The sequence below is a fragment of the Cyprinus carpio genome, chromosome A8 (assembly GCF_018340385.1).
Source record: "Cyprinus carpio isolate SPL01 chromosome A8, ASM1834038v1, whole genome shotgun sequence".
In the NCBI taxonomy this organism is placed as follows: domain Eukaryota; kingdom Metazoa; phylum Chordata; class Actinopteri; order Cypriniformes; family Cyprinidae; genus Cyprinus; species Cyprinus carpio.
In genome coordinates, this window is record NC_056579.1 from 3,673,167 (window position 1) to 3,688,262 (window position 15,096).

General features: G+C 38.8%; 1 protein-coding gene across 1 annotated transcript; it reads right to left on the minus strand.

Moving 5' to 3' along the window:
* Positions 1-10,769: 10,769 nt before the first annotated feature.
* On the minus strand, positions 10,770-12,320 carry LOC122145989 (leucine-rich repeat transmembrane neuronal protein 4). Its single transcript, XM_042763013.1, is given in 19 exon segments — positions 10,770-10,859; positions 10,862-10,930; positions 10,933-11,040; positions 11,042-11,082; positions 11,085-11,219; positions 11,222-11,264; positions 11,266-11,301; positions 11,303-11,350; positions 11,352-11,399; positions 11,401-11,460; positions 11,463-11,494; positions 11,497-11,701; positions 11,703-11,735; positions 11,737-11,757; positions 11,759-11,848; positions 11,850-11,957; positions 11,959-12,252; positions 12,254-12,289; positions 12,291-12,320. Coding segments are annotated over 19 exon segments (1,527 nt in total).
* Positions 12,321-15,096: the final 2,776 nt, after the last annotated feature.

Below are 15,096 nucleotides of genomic sequence, written 5' to 3' on the forward strand. Positions count from 1 at the left end.
AAGAGCTTTGCCTCTTCTCTCCACTTTCAGGGACACTCGTGATATCCAGTGCGTTGCTGCTACACACCAAGAAGCGGCACAATGAGAGCATGTGAAAGTATGGGCCGGGCTCCCTCACCTCTGGAGAGAGGCACAAAGATTAAGTGGAGCAGACGTTGAATTGTTTGTCGTCAGAATGCTTGGCAGCACTTAAAAACAAGTGAGGCGTTTACAGCATGCAAAATGCTCGCGGAGCGCTCAGAAGGAACACAGGTTTTGAGCAAAGTAGGCCAGGTAATTACTCTTTTGTGCTTGTTCAGGCCCGTTAAAGCGAACGTCAGGCGTTTCATCAGATTTTTGCTTTGTGTCTCGGACAGATCTAATTAAAGTGAGAATATTTTTGTCAGGGAGAAGAAACAAACACCTAAATTGCCCGTCGCCACATTCCGTTTTTAGAAAGAAATATCTTACGTTGGCTGTGATCTTCCAAACGAATGTCGCAGAACAATAAAAATGAAGAAAATACTACGTTTTAGGCCGAAGAGATATATGCTGGAACGCGAAAGTAAAGAACTATGATAACAATACACTTTATCACTTAATAAGGAGCTAGAATAAATGGGAGAGAAGTAACGCACGCTAAAAGAAAATAAAATAAAATAAGAAAAGTAATAAAATAAATAAAAATAAAATAATGCACATCGATCTAATAACGTACCAAACTGGACTTGTAACAATAAATGTTTCTGGTGAAGTACTGGACATCAAATTCATCGCGCCGTAGCTATTCTAAACTATATAATTAAGTAACTTTAAATTACGGGAAATTAAATTAAATTAGCAGGAATTAAATTAAGTTAACTGAATTCAATTAAATTAAATGAAATAAATGCAGATTAAATGATAACGCAAAGCCAATTGAGGTGGAGAAATAGAATTGCAAAATCAGGCTAGACCTATTTTAATATAAATTCCTTGGTCTTCTTCACGGTCATTCATCACTGTAATGGTTACGGGTAAAAGAAAGAAATGGTAGAGACATCATAATCGAAAATAATACTAATAATAATAATAATAAACAAAACGAATCAAAATATAACACAAATAATACTCAAGTGAAGGAGAGGGAGGATGTGCGGTCTTCGATGAAGATAACTTTTAAGGTCAGCAGAATCTCCTTCTAACCCATAGGAAAGGTGTGCACTACTGGGATTAAACTACTAAATGCCTGAAGAAACAGTGGTAGGAAAAACGTGAAAGGCTGAATTAGTTAAATAATTCAGAGACAATCTAAGAATCACTCGCTCTGACTGAAGGGAAAGAAGGACAGAAAATGGAAGAGAAGGGAACAGGAGATTTGTAGGACCTCACCTAAAAAAACACGAGAGAAGCAGAGAAAGGATAAAAAAGCATAAGGGACTCGGACAGCGAGTCTAGCTGCCCGGCTTCGTGTCGCATCATTAAATGTGCTCGGGTGCAAAGTGACTCTCACTCGTTGACATTCGACAGCGTTTCCGAATCCTCAAAATGGATGTGTTTTTTTTTGTTGTAAGCTAGAAGACGTGGGAGCAGTAACAGGTGGGTGAAGAACGTGGCAAGGTGAGAAACCGGGATGACAAGAAGTGCAGTCTATCTGACAGGTCACGCATGGGGCATAAGTTGCTGGTTCAAACGTTAATCATCTACTTTTCCGGAGCAAAAACCCCCTGCAAATTCCTTTCCGTTTAGAGCCAACGAGTTGGAGAGTTGCTTCAAGCACGACAGGATAAAAAAGCTCTTATTATGTTTTAAACGGTGGGGCCGTTGAAGAGGCCGTAAGGCTTTGGGATCACAGAAAAAAAAGGAGAAGATGTAAAAACAGGAAGATATTTAGTTTAGTGTTCGAGGTCCAGAGGAAAATACGATTAGGGTCTCATGTTCATTGGGCCCATGCTGCATTCCCAAAAGAAAGTCCAGATTGATAGAAGCTTCCACTTCTGATATACAACACGTTGCAATCCCGTTTGGATTGGCTGCCGTGCTGCCTAGATGTTTTAAATCATTTATGAGATTGGCGAGGAAACCTCTTTTTTCTTGCATGGGCTTTTGAAAGTGTCTTTTGATGGTTCAGGATATAATCAATGTGCCTCTGAAGTCACTGAGAGATGGTTCTTTAAGAAAGCAAATTGACATATGACTCAGTAGAAAATCACTGCATGCAAATAAATAAGATTGTCATCCAAGTTTGTCTTTATCACACATACATATTCTCTTTCATAAATACTGATGCATTCAAATCTAACAACTAACAGACCTAACGTGCAACCATAGAATGCTTGTAACGGCAGAAACATTTCCAGACTCCGTCTCCGCGTTTATTAGGGCTCGAGTAGGGCCGGTTAACGCTTGACTTGCTCTGGTCCAGAACAGGATCAACTGGGGGTTTGGGCCGCTAAATTAAACTGAAATCACCTCGCCTGTCCAATCAACCCCCATGGTACCTCAGCACATAGCGAAACGAATGCGGTTGCTGATAGAGAGTGGAACTCACCATGTGATGGCATTTGATGCAGAGAAGTCCCAAAAAGATGTCTTATAAGAAGAGAACCAGCACTTCATGTTTGTAAAAAAACCCCCCAAGAACAAGCCAGATCCAGATCCAGCACCTGGTCTATCTTTTATGTGTTTTATGGTATAATCTGGTGCATAGTTTTATAATGAGAATTCTCAGTATGAAGAATAATAGGTTTTCAGGTCGAAAAAACAGCATGTTTCTTGAGTTGTCAGCCCTAACATCAGGACCTCAAAACCTGCACTAGTACTCGCACCCTTATTTGATTTAAGAGTTGCAGTATAAGTGATCTGTGCATAATGTCTTACATTTCAGTGTATTATGAAGGTAAATGTTGATTTTTGACAAGTGGTATCTCTTGTTTATATGACATTAATTCAAATATTTGTCGTGTTTAAAGACTGACAGGTATATCAGTAAGCAATTTACAGTATACAGTTCTAAAAAGTACTGTTAGAAATGAGGAGCATATTTTACAACAGGTATCTCTTTAGTGGCGGGTGTGTAGTGTTACTGTCTAGTATAGAGGGGGGGTTAAACGGTCAATAGAGGTTTTCTTCCAAGGATCTTTGCATTAAATAGACTCAAGCACGGAAACAGTCATAATTCATTTGTTGAATAGAAACCTTTTGAAAACATTAGAAAGGGCTTTAGTGCCATTCAGGTGGAAGGTCATTGTGTGGTTCTAAATGGTATGAACCAACTTATAGATATATAGATATATATATAGATATATATTCACACGCAGACGCACTCAGAAATTGCTAGTAATTGTTTTTTCAATTAATTAAAGTAATTACAAAGTAACAGCCGGTACACAATCTAATTAATTTAGAAATTTTGTTTTTTTTTTTTTTTTTTTTTAATAGAAAGACTGATTTTTTTTTTTTTATGGTAAAAAACACTCAAACAGTCATTTTGTTTTATTTAACTACTTACATGGAGGTCATGATACCCTATACAAGGCAGTGTTAACAGATGTAACCAAATTTTGTTAAACTATTATCCATGTAACTCAATCAGTTTCCTATCATGTTCAAATAATGCATCAAATACGGAGGGATGGAATCTTTCACGACACAGGATTTTGTCATCCAGTCTGTCCTGGTACTGGATGATTTAGAAATGACACACTATAGAAAACAGACCTTGCCAACTGACCTTCCCAAATGCAAGAAAGCCTGGTTCAACTGACATTCTCTACACTGCACTTGAAACGTAGGAGAAGAGTACGGCTGAATAGCTATTCTCTAATCATATATTACTAACTATTTCCATCAAACCGTTCTAAAAAATTTATCGGTTGCTCATTGATTGCCTTTTACTCCATGCAGCTGGGGGTCTGGATTCAATCCCACGCTCAATAAAGCCCCTAAACCGTGTGGCCATCGCCAAAACAGAAGCTTTTTACACTCAACTGCAACAATTAAGCTAACGCGATGCCCTCCTCACAGCTGCGGTGCCTCTCTGCCAGCACAGCCAGCACAGACGACAAGTGGTGCACTTCCACCACACTGTTGGCCCCGGGTGTGTGTGGTTGTGTGTGTGTGTGTGGGGATTTTGTGTGTGTGTGTGTGTTTGTGTGTGGTGGTGTGTGGTGTGTGTGTGTGTGTGTGTCCGGACTGTTTACACACTCCAAAAACACTGAGCAAAACCCGCAGTCGAGAGAGGCAACAGCATGGGAGGGGTGTATTTACTTCTTATCCTGTTCCCTTGTGCATTAATGGGTCTTTAAAAAGGAGTCACATAAGAAGAAAACCCAGGTGTTCCCTTGCCTTTTTAAAGTAACCTAGTTCAGTCTAATTATGCATATGTTGCACTACAATTAAATATTCACATTGCAGATCCCCTCTTCTCCGGGTCCAGCCAGCCTTAATTCACATTTTTGGTCTTAATATGAATGTACCAACAACAAACAAAAAAAAAAAAAAAAAAAAACAAAATCATCTCCATCCTCAACCCACAATTTCACACTTAATATGGGTGGATCATCATGATCATTCAGTGTGGATGCAGTTTCAATAATAGATACAATAATAGCTAATTGAACAATAAAAGTCTTTTTGCTGTTCCTTTTCACGTGTAAACCAAGTAAATGTCATATCCCCACCTTCAAAAGAATACGATTCAACCTCGTCCAACCCATGGGTCGTTTTGAGCCATTCACATCCAAACAATTCCTAATGAATTGTGATCCTGGACCACAAAACCAGTCATAAGGGTCAATTTCTCGAAATTGAGATGTACAGTATGCATCATCTGAAAGCTGAATAAATATCGGTCTCCATTTATGTAATGGTTTGTTATGGCTCATTCGTCGCTAACATTTGGCTGGCATGAGATACAACTATTTGAAGATCTTGGACATCTTGAGGGAGCAAAAAAAATCAAAACATACTGGAGAAAATCTTACGGCATGATTCAAGTTGTTCCAAATTAAAGTTCTTTAGGCACTGCATAAATCAAAAATTTAGGGTTTTAAAATATTTACGGTAGGAAATTTACCGAAATATCTTCATGGACCTGATCTTTACTTAAAGGGTTACTGCACCGCAAATGAAAATTTTGTTTATTAATCACTTACCACCATGTGTCTTCCAAACCCGTAAACAGCTTTCGTGGCATCTTCGGAACACAAATTTAAGATATTTTGGATGAAAACAGGGAGGCATCTGAGCTGTCCCCATAGACTGCCATAATAAATAACAGTGTCAAGGTCCAGGAAAGGATGAAAAGCCTCATAAGAATACTCCATCTGCCATCAGTGATTCAACCTTAGACGTTATGAAGCTACGATTATACTTTTTGTACACAAAGACATAACAATAATAACGTCTATATTAAAACCATTCCCTCTCCTCTGTGTCTCTCCAAATGCAGCTTAGAGCATTTTGGCGAATCTGAGCATAACGCAAGCACATGAACCTCTTCGTGTCAGCAGCGTGGGCGCCGATGCCCTGTTTTATCTGTTCAAGGCACCCGCACCAAAGCTAGATAACACGTAAACAAACGTATCCTTGTGGCTGCGGCGTGGAGATCGCAGAAGAAGCATTGGCCGCCTCGCGATACTGTCTCATGACTTGCCACAATGGGTATTTTGTACTCCATGGTCGCAATTTTATTTAAATCCTGGCCATTGTTCTGTTTCGTACAGAAATGGAATTAAATTAGTGTTTTACTTGAAATCAGATTAAACCTGTTCTAATGATTTCACACTTTTTAAAAATCATCCTATCAAAACCCATGATTTACAACCCCCAAAGTATGAAAAAAAGTCCATAGAAATGATCCCTAAAACATTTGTCAGTTTGTTATAATGCAATGAAATTTAGGAAATTTTAAGATTGACTAAAGTGCCTAAATACCACTGTATGTTCTATATTGCACGATTATATTTCTAGATCTAGTTTTTCTGATTACAGAATTCAGAGTAGATAATTCTGTTAATGTAATTTATGTAGTAAAACAGGAAACAAACTAAATGAGAACAGAATGATGCATTCATCAGGCTCCATCTGTAGAGATTTGTGAATTCTAGCCAATCCAGCAGGAAATCAAATAAATGATGAAATATCTTATTAAGTCCACTTAGAAGTAATTAAAAAAAGACTCACAATGCTTTCACTCTGATTCACCATCTTCCTGACATTTAACAACAGCAGTCCAGTCATCAGGGGTCAAGACTTACGAAAATTAAATGACTTTACTAAAATCCTGATTGATACCTTTTGTCCCCGAAAACGCTGGCCTGAATGGAACTGTATAATTTCATTTCATAAAATCAATTCATTAATCCACTAGCTTTTCCTGATGTTGGCCACCACTAAAGCTACAGCATCCACCGGGATGATGCAACGGCAGCCATATTGCGCCAGAATGCCCACCACACACCAGCTTATTGGTGGAGAGGAGACATGTATGGGGATGGTTAGGAGGCCATGATGGTCAGAGGCCAATGGGCGAATTTGGCCAGGATGCCGGGGTTACACCCCTTCTCTTTTTCGAAGGAATCCTGGGATTTTTAATGTCCACAGAGAGTCAGGACTCCTTGGTTTAACGTCTCATCCGAAAGATTACACCAACTTGCAGTATAACATACACACACACACACACACACACACACACACACATTTGGCCTAAAGATGCATTATGACTGTCTGTACCCTGCATTGCTTATACAATCAAGGTCCAGTGACTAAGTCCTAAATGATTCCTGGTTTAGATTTCTTAGCAATTTGTTCTTCCAATCCACAGGAAAGCCTTCAGCATCCTTCACTGGCATGTTTCATTTAACAAGACACTAACAACCCAAGCTGCATCACCTCCATGTATATTTTGTTACCTTGCGGCCTAGTTTTATTCATTTAAAGTTCGTGAAATTTTAAGACATCTGTTTAGATGCTTCCTTCCAACTTTTCCACTGCAGCAGGATACACTCTAACTTCGTGTGTTCATAAAGGACTGTTTATAGCTGACATATGTTCATTTAGCACTGCATCCCAGCTGTCAAGTGAGTGAACATACTTCTTATGCATTGTATGCCATCTCTTCCCTGAGAATGTCACTTTTATTATAATATACAAATCAGCTCTGTTCCAAAACCTCATGAGCTGTCCTGCTGTCTACTGCCTACTCAAGCAGTTGTCTAACTAAATCGAAACCATATAAATGTATGATCTGAAACACTTTTTGTGCACATATTCTAAACTTTTGACCGGTACTGTGTTTACACACACACACACACACACACACACACACACACACACACACACACACACACACACACACACACACACACACACACACACAAGCTCTCTAGGAAGCTTGCTAGGTAAGTCTTGGAACAGAACTGTTTTGTTGCCTGAAATCCCTGCAGAATCATATTCAGACTGAATATTCATAAAGTCCTTGAAACAGAGATGTACTGTACACCACAACACCGATACAAACACATGCATTAATCTCTAAAGTCCCAGCTCTGTGTTTGTATAAAACATCCTGTAAGGTTGGGTTGCTCGTGGACAGTTGCGGTGGAAAAGGTTGAAGCACCGCTGCTTGAGCCAGAAACACCGGGAAGGTGTCCAGAACTCAAGGACGAAGGCTGTCGCCATTTGGAGCAAAAGGAGCTGACCCAACAGCGATCTCTGGGAGGGCCCTGTTTCTGCTAAAGAGGACATTTGTAGTTTCAGGGAAGCTGTTGTTCATTTTAATACACTGAAACAATGCTGCCAAAAGCCCACTGGCTTTTTGTACAGTAGCTCTGATTCTGGAGAAATGCCAACACACGGTCCCAATTATTAGGCAAGGACTTCACAGCGGCATTACATACGAATCACTCATTAATACATCTGCAATGACAGATAGGAAGTTGTAGAATCAAACCATTTCTTCATCCTCACATTTTTTTATTTTCTGGTCAAAGAGTTCATAGCGGAAGCTGCTCCTAGTTAGTTACTTATGAAACTTACATCATTAACAAAAGTGTCAAAGGAATTTCACAGCATTTCTTCAGAGAAACTGCACCGGAAAATGAAATTCTGTCTTCATTAAGACGTTAAAACTCATATTGCCAAATACTGACTGTGCAAAGTCAAAACGAAACAAGAGCCTTCATCTGTTATTTTCATCCATTCAATTGTTGTGAGTGTAGAAGACAGTCCAGTCCACAATCACAACAATTCGCACTTATTATCAGCCCAATGTTCTTCTATACCTCTTCTCTTCTGCAGATTTATGTGTGTATGAGCAATGCCACTGACCACGGTTCACAGGAGGTCACAGGTTATCAACGTTCGATAAAAATTGCTTCTGACAGCCGTAGCTTTATGTCTCTGAATGTCACTCTTTGACACTTCCAATTTTCTGAGATAGAATCACTGTCCTTCTTGCTGTAATATGGCCAGCCTGACTGCTCACAACATCAAGGGGCTCTTCAGTAATGGCCCACGGCTTGGACCTCCTGCGGTTGCTGCCTTGTTCACAAAAAAGCTGTCAGGGACTCATCTAACTCAAGCAGGAGAGCAACCGTATGATTAAAGAGAGAGATGGAGAGTCAGGCAGACTATAAAACCTTGTAGTTAAAGATATATTCCGACAAAAACAAGGATCGCATTCAAATACTAAAAAGTGAGGGGGAACAAATTTACATACCATTATATTCTATTATAAATCTTACACTGTAGCTATAATGTGCTAAAATTTCCAGGATTCAGTCAGATTTGCTAAAAAGAAGTATTTTGTGTCATGTCATCTGTGTATAGATCTTATTTTAAACTATAGGTGGCCCGGAAGTTCACTTTGATGCTTCATAAAAGCCCTATATTGCAAAAGTTTATAGTGTGCATTTCACAATATTCTCTGTTGTTTTTAGCATGCTACGCTAGCACAAGAAAAAACAGAGGCAGTGATTAAACTTAAAATCAACCAAAAAATTCCTACCTTTACATAGAATACATAATACTTTACATTAAATGTTATGGCTTTTCACTTTTACATTCATAGCAACAGGGAAACACACACGTTTCACATAAGTTTCATACACACATATTACCCAACATCACTGTGTTTTCCCTGGGTTCCCACTGTGTTTTTAGCAAAAAATTGGTTTAATTGTCAACAGGACACAACAACAGGAGCAGCAAAGGGGGCAACGGACATGATGGATGCTAACAACAGAAAGACTATAAAGCAAAGGGAGTCAACAACCGCAACAGTACACAAGCGGAAAAAAGCACAGCACCCCTGTTTCACAAATGCAGATTAAAAACCACTAAAATGAAATATTACCTTTTACTGGTGCGAAAGCAAAAGACAATCACCATAGAACTTCCAACCAAATTGCTAAGCCTCTTAGTCAAATCACATTGTAAATTCTATCCATTTGTGAATTTAATTTATTCACCTCAATAATTATTTATTTCTGACCTTGTTTCACGGGAACATACTTCCTGTTATTACTTACTTTGCAAAGCTGAAAGCATTTTTGAAAGCTGTTAAAAATGCATCCCTTGGGCTTGCTCATTACTTACAATGGGAATATAACTGCCATGTGGATTTACCTACAATCCACTGAATCAAAAAAAACCAGAACTAAACGATGGGCTGTCTTGTAAGTTAGACTCCCTATGGATCCACACTTGTTCTAACACTGGGTGATGGGAGACAAAAAACTCAAGATGACCTTTGCTGAAAGCCATGAATAATTAGACCCTGTGAACACTTAACTGAAGATAATTTCTAACATGAATATTGCCTTTGGTTTTGCTGTTCTACAGCCTGCATAGAAATGTAATTTGTATTGTATGTGTAAAAAAGTGTCTGTGTACTTTGACTCCACCTGAAGTAGCTGCTTTGTGGGCAAAAGGCTTTACCGCTTATTTTCTCAATCTCCTCTATATCTGGACGTGGGCCTTATCATATTCATGGGGACAACCACCTATGACACTGCATAAATATTAGGATGCAATTGCTAGCAGCCAAGAGTAGCCATTGTGGCGGGATTACGTTTACAAGGATCAGCATGTGTACCTTTTATTACGTCCTGAATTGGTGATTTGTATGACAAAAGTTGCATGATTAAGGGAACATCTCTCCACAGCCCTCAATACATCCAGTCGCTGCTAGCCTTTAAACCAAGATGAGGCAAATATTTATCTTGGAAAACCAGACAATAGATATTAGCTCCTCACATGTCATCAATCTCTTTTTTTTTGATCACTTTCCTTTAAAACAAGGCAGGCCACTGCAATTCGTTTGACTCAACAGCCCCATTTGCCTGGGGGGTGTTGGATGTTGATAATAATGCAAAAAACACACAGGGGATAGGAAAGAAGCCAATGCACAGAGACTTGACCCAGTATTTGAAACTAAACTAATTTTTGTAGCCAATCAGTGGTGTATTTTAAAAAGGCAGCACTTTATGCCTTTGCTTTAAGCCAGCAGAGAGTAAAAATCCCCAAACCGGTGCTGCTGTTTGATATATAACAAGGTGTTTTTTGCTCAAGTATGTTTTATCTTACTATACCTGAGGTAAAAGGAGGAAACAAAACTTTGATTACAAGCCTGAGAACATATGACTCAAGTTGCCATGCACTGACCCATGTTTCCTACCCATTAGAGGGGAACAGCTAGCAGCGGAAAAGGGGGGGAGACAACACAATTTTTTCCCGCCTCACATCCGACTGGACATTTACCTCTTGTTCCCCGCAGTGGTAATGGATTTTAGGAGGGGGACGACGGATCATACCTCACATTCTCGGGAGCCGGAGATGGTGTAGGTACAGGGTCCTGTCCCATTGACCAGTACGTCCATGGTCTCAGAGTTTTGTGGGGTTTGTAGTCCACATAATATTCCTGAAGTCGAGAGCTGAGGGTGCGCTCTGTCTCCCGTGCCTTTTTTGTTTTTTTTTTTTTCCGCGTTTTCTCACCATGGAATGCTGCTGCAGTTGCTTCATGCTGCTGGGATAACGCTTCCAGGAAACGTAGATCACTAGCAAGATCATGGCCACGGATGACTAGGAAGAGGGCGACGCTGCCGGCAATTATCTTGTGGACGAAACATGCTCGAAATCCTGCTCAGGGACAGATGGGGATTCAGCCGTTGGGGAAGGCGCAACAGGGTTGTGCGTGCTATTTTCCTCATTCACCCTGAACATGGTGGGTGGGGGGAAATGTCCAGGTTTGGATGGGAGCTTACAGTTGAGGAGATTGGCTGGTAAGGGGTGGGGGTCATCTTAACAGATTCCATGTGTGTCAACAGCCTCAATGACTTTTTTCACCCTGAACCTCCTTTGGTCCAGCACAAATCATGGTGGTCTCCTTTGTTCCCCTTGAAGTTCCTCAGCCAAGCTACAAGGGGACATAAGCTGGGGGCTGCATTCCCAAATGTTACCCGCAAGACTGATGGTAGTAAGAGAGATCCAAGCTGATATATGGCATCTTGAGACACGTTGCTTAGCTTATTGAGTCCAGATTAAGAGTCTGCAAGTTAGGGAGACACTGGAAGATGCTTGAATCCAGCACTTGCAGGTCATTTCCAGAAAGATCCAGCTTTTGCAAAGAGGTCCAGGTCCATGTAATTCCCTGGGTTATTGACTTTATCCGATTCCACTGCAGATACAAAGCACGAAGGTTGTTCAGCCTTGGGAAATGAGAAAAATTGATCTTTGAAAAACTGGTTGTGCTCTAAGTGTAACTCAGTCAGTTTTGAGAAGTCCCGCAAATGCGTTTACGGGTAAGACTTCGCAGTCGATTGTAGCCCAAATCAAGAAACTCTAGGTTTCGGCAATCCTGAAACACTCGCATTGGAACCGTCTTGAGGGGAATTCGATCTGATGTGGAGACTCAACAGTTTGCGCAAGCCTTGGAACTGATTCAGCTGCAGGACTTGAAGTTTGTTGTAGGAGAGGTCTAGATTTCGTAGGTTGGGGGATCGAATGGAATGTGCTGTTTTCCAAATGTGTGATCTTGTTGGAGCTGAGGATCAACTCCTTTAGTCTTCGAACACCTTGAAAGGCTTGTTTGTCCACTGCATTGATGTAGTTGTGGTCTAGGTACAGCCAGACCAACTGACTGAGGCTGGTAAACTGACCAGCCCTGAGGTTCACCAAGCTGTTGTACCGCAGAGAGAGGCCCTGGCATCCCACAGAAACATTCTTTGGCACATCACGGAAGGCAATTGACTCACAATACACTATTTTGCCATCGCAGCGGCAGCTTCGGGGGACATGGTTTCTCTCGGACTCTGCCTTGGGAAGCCAAAAAGCCAGGCCTGCACGAGTAGGGGGATCATCAACCCAACGGGATCTCACAGGGATCCTGCATTAAACACAAAGAGAAAGAAGGGATAAGCCATGATTCGGTCAATGCTGAATCCTAGCCCTTTGCATTTAGTCAAAAACTGATGATAACTTACTTAGAAGGATTAGTACATACTTAATAGTCCCACTGCGCAGTTTGCACAAAGTAGGTTATCAAATTACATAGCCAATGTTTACTGAATAAAATCTCGTATGTAGGAGGAAAGTGTGAACCTATTTTTGTTGCTTCAAGTCAGAATTTATTTACCTTCTCATCATTTTTCCACTAATGTGATTACTATGCAAATTGTTGCTCTACAACAGTATTTGGCATTCTTAAAATATGCCGATGTCACATTGATTTTCCTAGTTCATGTACTGTAATTAAAATGAAAGCAAATATACACCTTTAACTTGAAGCAACCAAAAAAAACTCAATAGGCAAGAGTAACTATTCAAATAAGGGAGCAAAAACATTACCCTTAAGGTTCCTTTAACCACCATAATTACACATTGGCTCCAATAAACAGGTAGAGAAACCAGACTGTTGACTTAAAAAAAAAATACTGTTCTCTATGCTCATGGCTCACTGTATGAAATCAAATCATACTATAAAAAAAGAACATAAAAAATCTTTGGATAAAGAACACTGCAGTGTCAAGCAAGATAAGCTACAGATGAAAATTAGAGACACAAGTATCACAACAATACAGGAGAGAGAGAGAGAGAGAGAGAGAGAGAGAGAGAGAGAGAGAGGAGAGAGAGAGAGAGAGAGAGAGAGAGAGAGAGAGAGAATTGAGTGATGCCCAGATGTCCTTGTGACTGTTTGTTTTCTAAATGAAAAAGAGTAGAATCAAATATTGCTATAAAATACAAACTCTGATCATTTGTGCTTGACTGTGCAATACAAAAACCTTAAAGTACTTTAGTTGGGCAAATAGTTCACAAAATATTAAAATATTTTGTAGTGCTGTCAAATGATTAATCACGATTAATCACATCCAAATAAAAGTTTTGTTTACATAATATATGCGTGTATGCTGTGTATATTTATTATGTATATATAATTACAACACATGCATGTATACATTTAAGAAAAATATGTTTATGTTTATATATTAAATATATTTATATATAATATAAAATATAAGAATATAAATATATAAATGTATATACATGTAAATATTTTCAAAATATTTACTGTATGTGTATGTATTTATATATACATAATAAATATACACAGAACACATACATATAGTATGTAAACAAAAAACTTTTATTTTGGATGTGATTAATCGCGATATAAATCATTTGACAGCACTAAATATTTTGATATTTTTTGTACACCCTCATGCTGTTCCCAAAACTATTTGACTTTTCTTCTGTTGAACACAAAATCTGAATGAATGAATGAATGAGGGACCGGAACCACAAAATTACAAACTATTGACAAAATATGACTTGTATACATTCATTTTGTGTGTGGACCAGACTGAAAAAAAAAACAAAAAAAAAATTAAAAAAAATAAATAAATAAATAAAAAACCCTCCCTAAAAATCCTGACTCTTTTTGCTATGTTTGTGACACAAGCAGTGATGTCACAATTCATGAGCGAATCATTATTTTGTGTCTGATGAATCGGTTAATCCACTTCACAACTGAATGATCTGAATAATTTGGGATTCAAATGATTCATTCACAAATTGGACTGGTTCTCAAGCTCTACTAACTGACTCAATGAGCCGGTCACAGATTAAAACATCACACTAGAAAAAGATAATAAGTGAATAATGATATAAAACTAGGTCTTTTCATTACACAAACCAATCAAATGACTACTTCAGAAAGACTTGGAATATAGTGCATGAGTCAGACTAATTTTGTGGTTTTTCTCCTTTTGTATTTCCTAGATGAAATATGGGTTTCATACTTTAAATAAAGGACAAATAGATGACTAAATTACTATTAAAAAAAATAAATAAATAAAAAAGCTAAATATTTTAAATCAATGAAAACATCTTTGCCAATTAATGAAGGACAGCAAAAATGTCCATTTCCTCATTGGCTGGCTCAGTGTCTCTTTATTCTATAATCTGATTGAGCTTTTTCCTCAGTTTGGGCAGAGATAAGTTTTTTTTTTGTTTTTTTTTTTTAAAGCTAAGGGTGTGCCAAAATTGATAACATCCCTTTGTATGCTATTCTTGGAGCAAAAACAGGAAATTATTGGTTTATCTTGAGTGGCCAGCACAAAGGCTTACCATCTGAACATTTAATCATTTTACAACTGTTGAGTAAATATAAAAGTAATTGTATAAATGTACAGTGGTGAGCAGCAATGCATTTGAATCATTCCAACCCAACCACTGTTTACCAGTTTCCAGATCTAAATCTAATCGAAACATTTTGTGTAGGTCAATCGAATGAAAAAGGCTAATCTAATAGTCTTGAAGACAGAGCGTAGGCTGGCCGAACAACGTTATCTACAGGACAATCGGTTCAGTGTGGCATTGCAAATTGCCTTTGAATTCATTTAAAATAATGAGAGAAAAACACAGTCCCTAACCTTCTTGTGAAGAGTCTGAAGTAAATGTGTTACAGTGCAAAGTAGCCAAAGTGTATGGTTATATAACTTAAGGCCTACTTTCCAGTGAATGTACTCAAGAGTAAAAGTTTTCCTTGTAAAAGTCCATGTTACCGCTGCTTGTAAATCCAAAATATGAGAATATAGTGCTTCATACAGTACAATATAGCCTGTTTTGAGCACAGAG